This window comes from Opisthorchis viverrini (assembly GCF_000715545.1).
Source record: "Opisthorchis viverrini unplaced genomic scaffold opera_v5_161, whole genome shotgun sequence".
Taxonomy (NCBI): Eukaryota; Metazoa; Platyhelminthes; class Trematoda; order Opisthorchiida; family Opisthorchiidae; genus Opisthorchis; species Opisthorchis viverrini.
This window is the reverse complement of record NW_008751815.1, coordinates 985722-998591: the sequence shown is the minus strand read 5'-3', so window position 1 is coordinate 998591 and position 12870 is coordinate 985722. Positions and strand designations below refer to the sequence as shown.

The following is a 12870-nucleotide window of genomic DNA, read 5'->3' as shown; positions in this document are numbered from 1 at the left end:
AGAAATAAACGCATTTGCAAATCAATTTGGTTTTCACGAGAGACTCAACTGAATCTCCCGTTTATGATGTTCCACAACGGAATGTGCTGCATAGAGGCCGCCTCATGTTTCATTTGGCACGATATTCGAGATATCGCAGTATACTTTCATAAAGGAAACTACTCACTAGGTTGCTGAAAACTCATCGGCAGCTCACGACCGGTTTCGCCCTTCTTGGGGCTCATCAGGTAGGCGCAGTCCCCAAATAGTTCATAAGTTTGACGGAAACCCACGCTCACTTGCTGTGTACTGGAAAAAAGTGCGCCTGGATTGAAAATGATGTATTTGTCTCAGTCCCACTACATGGTCAACAAGTTGTTAGTGGCGTTCATCAAACATACTCTTGTGGGACACTTGACTGGTAGGTTCAACTGACTGTCGTAATATCTCCAACATTGAGTAATGGTTGAATGATGAGGTGTTTGATGTACTTTTCTGTCGAAATGAAAGCAGAAAGAAAGAACATGTGCCCTCTTATTTGGTCCCTTGCACTTTTACACGTCGATCCATATAGATTGTTCAAAACCAGCAAAATAAGTGATGTTTACTTTTTCGGGGTCATAGAATTATTCACACGACATATTCAGTAAAGTCTGGATTAGTATAACGATAAAAATGCCGATTGACCTGAATAAGGAGTGGAGCAATTTGTGCACAGATGTTTCTCAGGACGAGGACAAAGCGTACTGTCCAAAGCGCGACATGGACAGGGGAATTAGGTGTCTACACTTGAACCAAATCTTGGTTCAGATTAGGCTCTTCTCCGTACCCTTATTGTTTTGGGGGCGTGAGTGAGGGATGGAGGCTGAATTACTTCTTGTTCTTCTGAAAGTAGTAATCTGTTGCGTTTTGATTCTTTGTCAGGCTCTATCCACAAGGAATCAATGTGATCCTTGATTGCCTTAGCGGTGAAGATGTTGGGAAGTCATACAGTCTGCTAAAACCGCTCGGGAAGTACGTACTTTACGGTAAGTTTCATCGTATTTATTCGGTCTCCTAGATTGAGTGGTAGTTAATTGGTTATTTGCTTTTGAATCTATTGAAGCACTGATATTCAATACTATAAGGGATAGTCCCTCGGAAACTTCCTGGGTCCAGCCGGGAACTGAGCACTTCGAGGGAGCAGGATGTACTTTGATCTTAACTGAAGGAATACTACTTCTGTTGGACTATTATCAATCCCACTCTAAATAGACAGTAATATAGTAGATAAAACTGCTGGTTGATAATGTATACTGTTATTTGATTTGTTGTTACCCGAAGTGTGAAATTCATCACTCGAGGCGCCTGTCAACTCACGTGACCATGTGAATTAGAGGGTCTCACGATTGAGTGATGAGTGGCTCAGTATCCCGTTCAAATGCGAGCCAACCATGTGACTGATCGACCACATGTAATCGAAAGGCTGTGTTCAAACTATCAGCAAGGAGGTTACGGGTTCGAGCCTTAATGAAGTTTCGTGAAATTCGCAATGTTGATGACTCTCAACATGGATGAAACACCTTTACACTGCTCCAAGGTCTTCTTAAGCATAGATTGGCCTCAGACAGGAAAACATTTCCCCTGAAAAAGAACAATCCCCCAAAAAACAACTTTGAAAGTGTATCCCTCAAAAACACCGGCGAATGAAGTTGTCATAGTAGAGGGGTTTTCGCTTTGAAGGGTTTCAGCTGCAATTAATTCGGAATATATCGAAGGATGGTTCTCTAGGGTGCTTGGATTTTACTTGACTGTGGTCGTTGGCTTTTTCTCTGCGCTGGGCGGTCTGAGGCAAAACGTTTCATCACCAATCGAGGTGACATCATCAGTGCGTTATTGGGGAGCGTAGTAGTGCGTAGCGGTGGGTTAGTGGTTGTGCGTGGGGGTTTGTTGCGCGTGTGTTAATATATGTACTGTTGGCAGGGGGTGACCTTTGATCGCGATGAGTTGTTCGATGGAGCGATTCCATTGGTTGCTTGACTTGACTGCACCTGAGCGCATTTCAGAATGGTTTTGCTTCATTAAACCAGTTCTCGCTTTACATACAGTCGATGAGTGAACCGATGACAATGGACTTCGTTGGACGTGGCTACCGTACGCAAGAAACCAATCTGTATATAATGATTGGAAAAAGCCGTACAAATGTGAACCTGTTGCAGTGATACAAAGCATATCACCTTGGGAACATAAAAAATACCTTTGACTCTCGAATATCGAATGCACTGGAACGTGATCCGTAGATATTACTTCCTGTGAGAGTGGCAGCTTTTTAACAGGACCGCGAAATCCGCAAGGAAAATTGCTTAGAATTTCTAGTGCCGGTTACAAAGGTATGATTGTGTCACAATTATTTTTCGCAAGCATACAATCGACAGTTACATAACAGTGATAGATGGCCGGAGGATGAAAACACGGAGCTGTGGGAAATGTGCAAAAAAACGATAGTGTTGCTATCTTACCGCCAATAAGCTATCCCACACACAGAGAGTTGCATACACCGCGGAACCTGGATTGGGAATTCGGTAGACCAAAAACCTCACAGTTCTGATGCAAATTATCGTGATTTTCTACGGTTATTGTTCACGTGTTTAGTAAAATTCGGTGATCATTTGGGATCAGGATCGATTCCTATAAAATTCGATTTTGAACATAAAACATTCCTACCAGCTGCGTTTTGTAATGCGGGATGAACAAACAACTTTAGACGATCATTAGTCGAACAGCCACCGGGACATGCTGTCTTATCATATTTCACTTAATTACATTTAGCACAAGAGGTATTGAAGCTAAAAAGAGATTTCGTCCTGTCACTGGGACCAGTTTATGCTGAAAAGTTGAGAAGTTGTTATGAACCAACAGCCGAAAAAAATAAAAATCGTCCAGCTGTAACGCCCTTCCGGTGTCCAGCTGCCACGCGACCCGATGGAAGCACGAGGGCTGGGATACTTCCAGGTTGCCCAATCCTAGAGAGAGGAAGTCGAGAGGCAGAGGTCAGATTCGAATCACGGACCCTCCAGTCAGTAAATTCGCGCTCTAACCACTCGAGCCATCTCGCCCCAACCAACAGCACTACGCATCTCAAGAAACTCCTGAGTGTTTCGAGCTCACGAGCTTCCAGCCAGTGGTTAAACTCTTAGCCGTTTGACCTTGAATGACCAAATAGTAGTTCTCACTTACTGACTTATACGGGGCCAGTCGATGTTGACATTAATGTAGACAAACAGAAAGAAGTCTAAATCCTCATCGACCATCAGCTTGCGCGTAGAATACACTGTGGCACTGATTGCGGCGTTGCAGAGAAACCGACGTTATGTTATTACGAACCAGACCCTCAAAATTGCGCGAGTGAAAACCGTGTAGTTATGCCCAATCGTTGAAATAATCTTTCCGTACTGGTATGAAACCCGTAGCATTCTTCATTCTTGATTCCATGAAAACGGTGCCTGAATTTTCATAAAAGAAACTACTCAAAAGGTTACTGAAAAATCTTCGACAGCCCACGACTGTTCCGCCCTTCTGCTCTGGGCGCATCAGGTAGGCGCAGTCCCCGAGTTTCCTTCAACCTTATGTTCTACTTGAGTCTCTCGCGGAGACTAAATTGAGGTGCCTGACCTTCTTGAGTTTGTGTGCGCTTGCCGACCCGACTGGATATGGTGTGACGTGCGCACTCAGAGTGGTGATTCCTTGGAGTAATTAGGATGCAAACAGCAAACCAGGGATGAATGAAGAAGAATAACGGGCAAATCTGGAAACTCTAAACATGCCTCCAGCAGGGCGCATCGTCATCCTGTCTGTGAGACCAATCTATGCTGAAAGGCCGAGAAGCACTGTACAGCTGTATCATCCTTGTTGGGAATCGCCGGGTATTGTGCATTTCACGAAGGTCAGAGAGTGTGAGGAGTGAGAGCTGTTCCGCCACTCGTGGCTGAATCACGATGTGTTCTGACACTGGCCGGAATGTCGCAGTCTTGAAACTGAGTTTCGTGAGATATTCAGCGCTTATAATGATAAAGTGCTTGTCCAGTTCTAGGTTATTTATTATGGTACGGCCTCGAAGACGGAGCGATATTCCAATTGCAAATTACACGACTGCATTTCAGTGGTTTAGGAGACCGAATACCATAGCTCATGTGGGTTGGTGTCGGCGAATCCATAATGAGGCAGTTGGAAAGCGCGTTTTCAGTTGTTCAATGGGCACTTCCATTGAAGAATGTGTCCAGCACCAGAAGCTGTGTTGTTTGGGACATGCGTTGCGTGTATGCCTGGCCATCGTTTGCCGACGAGAGTGCTGTTTTCCATGCCCAACTCAGAGTGGCCAACACTTGACTTGGCAGAGGAGTATGAAGGAGATCACGAAACGCTTGGGTACTGTCGGAGCTACTCGCCTTCCAGGATGGAGACCGCGTGATCCTCACTGTGCCTGGTTGGAGACACTACAAGATATGGCTGCCAACCGATGTCAGTGGCGTTCTTGTTGTCAGTTTCTATCCAGATTGCCTGAGTGAATGTCTGGAGGTTTAGACACCTCGGAATGATTGTGATGAGCTAGCACTAAGTCCCTTCCCCGTCCACCTTTACTCTTTTCTTTACAATAAGGCTTTCAAATAAAACATGGCTGTACGTCAGTGAAGCATCGGTGTTGAACACTGATATTATGCTGTCGATGATGATGATGATGAAACCGAATACTGAGAGTCGCGCTATAATAGAATATGACTTTGCTCCCATAGAAAGTGTTGATTTGAAGCCTAGAAGGGGGTATTCTGTGCTTCAGCTGGTCGCCACGATGAGGAGACTGATTTTTGAAAACAGTTCATTTTCCGTCCGCTGGTTTCATAATAAAAATTCCAAGTTGATTAATTTTCACCCTAAATGCTTACTGCCAAGAAATCCCGAGGGTTATATAGCTGTATCGTATCCATCTCCGGCACGTTTCTGTTTTTAGCAGCATGTTGAACGGGAACAGCATAAACACGCTGTTGCAGTCCCTTGCTCATCAAGATTTGTTACCATTCTGTGGGAATGGCTGTTCTCTCGCTTTTGTTCTGTGCAACAAACAACGTTCCGGACATCCAGTTAAACACACCTCCAGGTCACATGACATACAACGTTTTCGTCGCACGTTTCCATTCATATGGAGTGTACGTTTGAATGACCTCAGCGCGCTGACCTTAGACCAACCAGGACAACCTCTGCGCCTTGGGTTACCGCATCGATCGGGTTTTATGTTCATGAGGCTGCCGATGTGGTCGGCTGCGAGCGCATGGCGTAGGAGTGCGTGAGGTCAAAATCCAGCAGGCGATTACCAGGATGCTGAATCACAATGACCTAGAATCGTTTTTATCTTCCCATTACTAGTCTGTTCTGAATACCACGGCAATAATTTGCGGACAAGTGGATATTCCCGTCTTGTCTTCACTGATTATCACATCAAAACATGTGGCCAGTAGTACATGGTTATTAGGGGTGATCAATACTGAGCTTCTGCGAAGCCTGGCCACCGCTCAGTCATTCTGGCAAACACATCCATCCGTGTAGCTTGTCGCGAGTTTTCCTGTGTGTAGTCCGAAGCGGTACAAGTTGAGTCAAAATTTTTCTTTATCGTGGTCGATTTCCGTGCCGGAATCTGTCTGACAATTGTCCTCGCTCGGAGGGTGATCTTGACGGATTTCACCGAAGGTTTCTGAGCTCGCTGGTTTTGGTAGTGCCATGATTTGTTTCATACCTTTACTCCATACACTTGAGCAAAATAAACTCTACTATATCGTTATTCTGGATTGAAAACCGGACGTGTGCTGGGCAAATTGATTGCAAACGTTTCATCACCAATCGAGGTGACATCATCAGTGCGTTATTGGGGAGCGTGGTTGTGCGTTGAGTAGTGTTAGGTGTGTATTAATATACATGCTGGTAGCCACGAATAAAGGACTACAATGCGGTTGTCAGAAGGCATGACCCCCTGTCCTAGATATCCATACACGACGACCAAGAAGGCCACAAATTTAATCTGGAGAGCGCGAAAATTTTGACATACGGAGACATGCGGCACGGAAGAGAATTTCTGGAAGCATGGTGCTCCACGGCAGATTCGATCAACCGGCGCATCGAACTGAATTCAGTTTACGCAACTCTAGTGCAAAAGGCCAACATCTCAACCGGAACACTCAAGGAGGACCGAAAAAATGGATTCACAAACGAAGAAGCAAGGAACTCCTCGGAGTCAAATCAATAAGGGTCACAATCCGGAACTCGGAAGGACAAAGGTCCAACCAGTAACCCACCGCTACGCACAACTACACTCCCCAATAACGCACTGACGATGTCACCTCGATTGGTGATGAAACGTTTGCAATCAAATCGCCCAGATCAGCGAACAATCCAACGACCATCTACGCTACCTGAGCTACCGACATTTTCCTCCATTGAAAACCGGACGTGTGTATTGATTGAACCCACATCACCCTAGGGGAATTTCAAAGCGGCAAATGCATATCTACATTTGCACCCCGGTTAGGTTGTCGATATAGATTCTGGCTAGCTGTACTGCGAGGTCGCCAGTCTGTGTATCAGTAAAGCCCTTCAGTCACATACTCTTCAAAGAAAATTATGCTGCTAGATACTAATACAGTCTGTGAAACCTACCCAGACAAACTTTACTACACTGCATCGGTGTCTTTTCACCCACCTGTGGGTTGATTATCAACTGACTCCAGACAGTCTTCACCCGTTCGTAAACTACTTTGAAAGTGACAAGCCTCCATACTGCACCACTATTGCTACCTGTTCTTTTGATGTAATCACTCGTAGTTTTTCAGATTCTTTTGTCAAGGATCCGGGAGTTGAACGCATTCTTTGTTATCCCATCAAGCATTTAGAACAGAATTCACCGAAGTTGTTAACATCGTGACGCCTACTTACTCGCACACTGTATTTTCTACCCGAATTTTTAGGAATGTCAAATCTGGTCACTGGTGACCGAAAAAATTTCTTCAGCCTAGCAAAACATGTAAGTTCACTCTGATTATGTAAGACCCTGTTACCAGGTAGATATATGCTAATGTGTGTAGGCTCTTTTGTAAACTTCCCTACCACTTTTTGTTCATACTGATTGTTCTAGCTTGGCATGTCCCCAAAATTGAATTACGCGGCGTGTCTTTTGCAATATCATTCGACAGCGCTTGTTATAACAGGGACACATCCGAGGAGCATGCCGAAATAGATTGCCCAGTAGAGATGTCCACATGTGGCTCTGTACGATGAGTCAGAGACATTCGGAAAATCAGCGAAGTTTGGACTTAGAAGTTGCACGTGACCAGTCACCGTAATCATGGATTTACAGTCCTATAGCCCAAAGCTTTTTATTCTCCCGAGCTTATACGCCTAAATTCTAAAGAGCGATCCGTTACTCTAATACCATAAACGGAGCGTATATTAAGTTAGTCTATCCGGGATGGTGCGCGTTAGAGGAAAGCCCACCAAAGCACGATGGGGTGAGGGACGAAACCGGTAACCATGAAGCAATTAGACTCCAAACAAGAAGATCAACACTCTGGATGTCGTAAACAGCCCAGTGGCATCAACGGTGACCGAGGAGAACGCACAGCTCATATTCCTGGGATGCTCGCACGAAAATGTAAGCATCGTCTGATTCAATAGGACTGTGTTGCTCATCTCTTGGTTGTGTATCAAAGATGACACAGAGGAATTTGCAACCCCCTCCTAATCGACGTAGTAAGTCCTGGTGGGCTAAATTCACTTTTCTTATCTTCGGACTACCGTACATACTACTTGTTCCACTGACGAAATAGAGTAAACAAATCCCTTTACCGCGCACATCAGGTGGAATACTGTACATAGACATTGGATGCCTCAACAGGTTCCAAGGAATTTACAAAATACACTTCTATCCTACTTTCATTGAAAAATCGTTGACACTCACTTCCTCCTATTTACACTTCCCTAAACAATGGAAGTTGGGTCGTGTTTTCGTACGTCCAGCGAATTACTTCTTGCATACGAATGGTTTCCGGTCTGATCTGACAATACCTCAAGAAGTATTCTTTTGGGTCATAAAAATTGCTATCATCATGGACTTTTGCAGACTTCACAAGGCATTGGAAGCATGTCCAAGCCTGCTGGCTGACGCGTTTACCACCGGGAAGGATAACGCAGTGCGGATTACACAGCAGGAGTTGAAAGAATGGGCAAACAGCTGTGTAGAAGACATTCCCAAGGTTAACGCGGCATTAAAAAAATTCGACCGTTGTACAACTACTCAAAATTGGTCTGTATTAGACAGAGAAGGCGGTTGTACGAAATTGTAAGCATTAAATTAGAAACTACTCATGACCAGTCACCGTAATCATGGATTTACAGTCCTATAGCCCAAAGCTTTTTATTCTCCCGAGCTTATACGCCTAAATTCTAAAGAGCGATCCGTTACTCTAATACCATAAACGGAGCGTATATTAAGTTAGTCTATCCGGGATGGTGCGCGTTAGAGGAAAGCCCACCAAAGCACGATGGGGTGAGGGACGAAACCGGTAACCATGAAGCAATTAGACTCCAAACAAGAAGATCAACACTCTGGATGTCGTAAACAGCCCAGTGGCATCAACGGTGACCGAGGAGAACGCACAGCTCATATTCCTGGGATGCTCGCACGAAAATGTAAGCATCGTCTGATTCAATAGGACTGTGTTGCTCATCTCTTGGTTGTGTATCAAAGATGACACAGAGGAATTTGCAACCCCCTCCTAATCGACGTAGTAAGTCCTGGTGGGCTAAATTCACTTTTCTTATCTTCGGACTACCGTACATACTACTTGTTCCACTGACGAAATAGAGTAAACAAATCCCTTTACCGCGCACATCAGGTGGAATACTGTACATAGACATTGGATGCCTCAACAGGTTCCAAGGAATTTACAAAATACACTTCTATCCTACTTTCATTGAAAAATCGTTGACACTCACTTCCTCCTATTTACACTTCCCTAAACAATGGAAGTTGGGTCGTGTTTTCGTACGTCCAGCGAATTACTTCTTGCATACGAATGGTTTCCGGTCTGATCTGAAAATACCTCAAGAAGTATTCTTTTGGGTCATAAAAATTGCTATCATCATGGACTTTTGCAGACTTCACAAGGCATTGGAAGCATGTCCAAGCCTGCTGGCTGACGCGTTTACCACCGGGAAGGATAACGCAGTGCGGATTACACAGCAGGAGTTGAAAGAATGGGCAAACAGCTGTGTAGAAGACATTCCCAAGGTTAACGCGGCATTAAAAAAATTCGACCGTTGTACAACTACTCAAAATTGGTCTGTATTAGACAGAGAAGGCGGTTGTACGAAATTGTAAGCATTAAATTAGAAAGGAAACTACTCACAAGGTTGCTGAAAACTCTTCGACAGCTCACCACCGGTTTCACCCTTCTGCTCTGGGCTCATCAGATAGGCGCAATCCCCGAGTTTCCGTCAACCTTATGATCTATTCGTCGAAGAGTTTTCAGTAACCTTGTGAAAGGTTACTGCGATTGGGCGCATCAGGTAGGCGCAGTCCCCGAGTTTCCTCTTTATGCAGCACATTCAGTTGTGGAATATCATAAACGAGGGATTCAGTTGAGTCTCTCGTGAAAACTAAATTTATTTGCAAATGAGTGTATTACATTAGGAAGTTTGTTGACTGTGGTGAGCGGCTGAACAGTGGAGCAATGTAGCCCAAGAAGAGTGTCGCAAACTCCAAAATTCCACACAGAATAGGCAACACAGACAGTCTTAAGAGGCGTGTGCGGCCGGCGCAGGTTAATTCAGTTGTCTGTATAAATGACACTTTTAAGAGTGTTTGTTTGATTCCCACCTGTGTAGATTCCCGTCTATCAGACTAGACACCGCGGCCACAAAACGGTGAAGAAAAAAGTCGGAAAATAGTCGCGTGATGACATCTGAGGGGTTAGCGATGAGAGGATGGAGACTTTAAAATGTCATTACAAACACTGCATCTCGCCGCGAGAATGCCGGTCAGTCTATGCTACTCATCTGAGTAGAACTGGTACGTGACTATAACCGCAATCAATACTTTTCGAAGCACGTTTCTTATTACTGCGGCAAAGCCATTTGGGTCACCCATTCTGACAGTATATACGTTTCAGCTGGTACACAAGGACGGGATGGCCCAAGTGGATAGAGCGCGAAGTTACTGACCGGATGGTCCGTGGTTCGAACCCGACCTCTGCCACTCGACTTCCCCTGTCTAGGCTTGGACGATCTGACAGTATCCCAGCCCTCGTGCAACCACGGGGCGGCATGGCAGCTAGGCACCGAAAGGGTGCTACAGTTGAACGACTTACTTACACAGGAACGCTTATCAATATCAACTTTATTTAGAACGGATTTTGTGCCAAAAAACCATCAGTGCACATTTTGTGCCCATCTTAACTTAAGCTAAATGCATTTGCCCTAACCTGGAACACTTCATTGGACTGTGATGCACGCCCACAACGTCCCTAGAATTCATCCTTACGCGTCAAACAGTTGCCGGCGCTCTCTTATGGTGAAGAACACAAATGCAAAAACTGTGAACATTGAAAAGGATGAATAACTTTCAAAGGTGGGTTATCGGCATTTCTACCAACTAACGGACTGACCTCCACACCTTGAATCCCATGCTACTTCATGCTATAGCGTCAAAATGATTTCCAATGCAGCTACGCTGGTTGTCATTTTGTATTGCTCGTTTTCTTCTAGGTTGTATTCAGTGCTCCATCAAGGCACAAAAATCACACCAGATTATCTCTTATCGAATGTATGGGAAACTAAGTTGAATTAAGACCTTTCCAAATAGTCCGCCGTTTCGGCCAAGGTCAGATATTCGGCTACCTCAGGCGTCCGTTACCGTTGGGTAGCGACTGTTCCATCTGTCTCGGGTGATCTGCTGTGGACAACTGGTTTGGTTCTCGCTACGTGTTCAACTAGTTTACATTTAGTCCCGTGACAGAACCACTGCAGATAGGCGTTTGTTTCCGGAATGAATCAAATCCATCCTTTGTGACTTGAATTCATGCTGTGATGTGAAATTGAAACGCTTAAGTTTATCGGGTGATCCCTATGGAAACCGGCGCAAGTGATGGAGTTGATGCGCACTTTGGCCCCACCTTACTTCTGGTGTTTCAGGGTAAGATTCGATAACATTCTCAAGGGTTTAACTTCACGTTTACCTGGGGCATTTTGGCGTTTGTCATGCCATAGGTTCTGTCTGCACATTTGTAGAAATGATTTGAAACTGTACTGATAATTCTGTTGATCGAAAACAACACTTTTTGCAGCAGGATTCAAGATTATGGTGATACCAGGATGACCCATATAAGTGGAAACTACGCGAGATTCCCCTCAACCAAATCGAATTCACTATTGATTGATGGTTGTGAGGAGATCCGACAATCTTCAATACAGGTTTCGTCCTGTCATTTAGGTCGGGAAGCACTGTACAAATGTTTCACCCTTATTGGGAATCAGCAGAACTACCCATGTCACGAAACTCATATAGTTTTGAACCCGCGACCTCCCGGTTAGTGGTCAAGCTGTTTGGTTACAAACAGCCAAACAGCACTGTTATTGGACCTCACTAAACCACTGGTGGCCAAACTGCGTTTTCTGATGATGAAACATCTGTACAGTGCTGCGCGAATTCTGAACATTGACTGACATCGCTGACAGGACAGAATCTCTGTGAAAAACGGTATTTCGAAGCTCAGCATGATTAGTGGTACACAACCAATGATGAAACATCTGTACAGTGCTGCGCGACTTCTGAACACTGACTGACTTCGCTGACATGACGGAATCTCTGTGAAAAGCGGTATTTCGAAGCTCACCATGATTAGTGGTACACAACCTCTGGTCGCTGGTCTGTTCACTGATCTGAGCTGGGCGATTTGATTGCAAACGCTTCATCTCCGATCAAGGTGACATCATCGGTGCTTTATTTGAGGAGCTCAATGGTGCGTAGGAATGAGTTAGTGGTTGTGCACAAGCAGATTACGAGGGACGGGGATGCCAAACTCAAAGGTCATGTGGGCGTCGACGAACCAGGACGTAAGATAACAGAGTAACCAGCGAAACCGACCGACCAACCAACTAATCGTGATTGAAGGTCATCCCCGGCTAGCAGCACGCTTATTGGCATTACCGAACGACCGCACAACCGCCAACCAATCGGTACGCTCCACTAACGCATCCTAACAACGCACTGATGATGTCACCTGCACTGGTGATGAAAAGATTGCAATCAGATTGCCCTGCTCAGCTCACCGAACAAACCGACGATAATCTACTGCGCTACCTGAGCTACCAACAATCTCCTTCAAAACACACAACCTCTAATTGATTTTTTTCGCCAATGAGCTGAGTTGAGTGCGACTTTGAGTAAACAAAAAGAGCGGTACAATATGCCGTATATCTAGGTCACTCACAAAGAGACCTACCTATTTGAAGGCAAATGAATAAAACATTTGTTGACCTAGATAGTTAGATCATATTTTGTCCGCGACTGACATTTTCTTATTTAGCCAATGCGGAACAAAATCGATTTAGTTCGGTTTATGTGTCACTTATTGGCAGATCGAAACAAGGGGAAGGACGACAGGAAAATGTTTAAACACTTCCCACCAAGGAATGCCCCGGAAGTTTGTAAACATAATACGTCCTTTGTATTCTAAGACTTCCGGACGTGTGAGAGTGTACAGAGAGCTCTCCAAACGTTTCCGTACACAAAGCGGTGTCCGTCAGGGATGCCCACTCTCTCCATTCCTTTTTTACTTTGTGATCGATGAAATAATGAGACGAACGCTGGAG

General features: G+C 44.8%; 1 protein-coding gene across 1 annotated transcript in view; it reads left to right on the top strand.

Annotated features, from left to right (window-relative positions):
• T265_07128 (hypothetical protein) overlaps positions 1 to 12870 on the top strand; it is a gene marked incomplete at both ends in the record, with an annotated part of 47678 nt that overhangs the window by 19471 nt on the left and 15337 nt on the right. The window contains 2 exons of the mRNA XM_009172571.1: positions 904 to 1007; positions 6969 to 7024. Of these exons, the coding sequence (XP_009170835.1) occupies positions 904 to 1007; positions 6969 to 7024 (160 nt within the window). The remainder of the gene's footprint in view (positions 1 to 903; positions 1008 to 6968; positions 7025 to 12870) is intronic.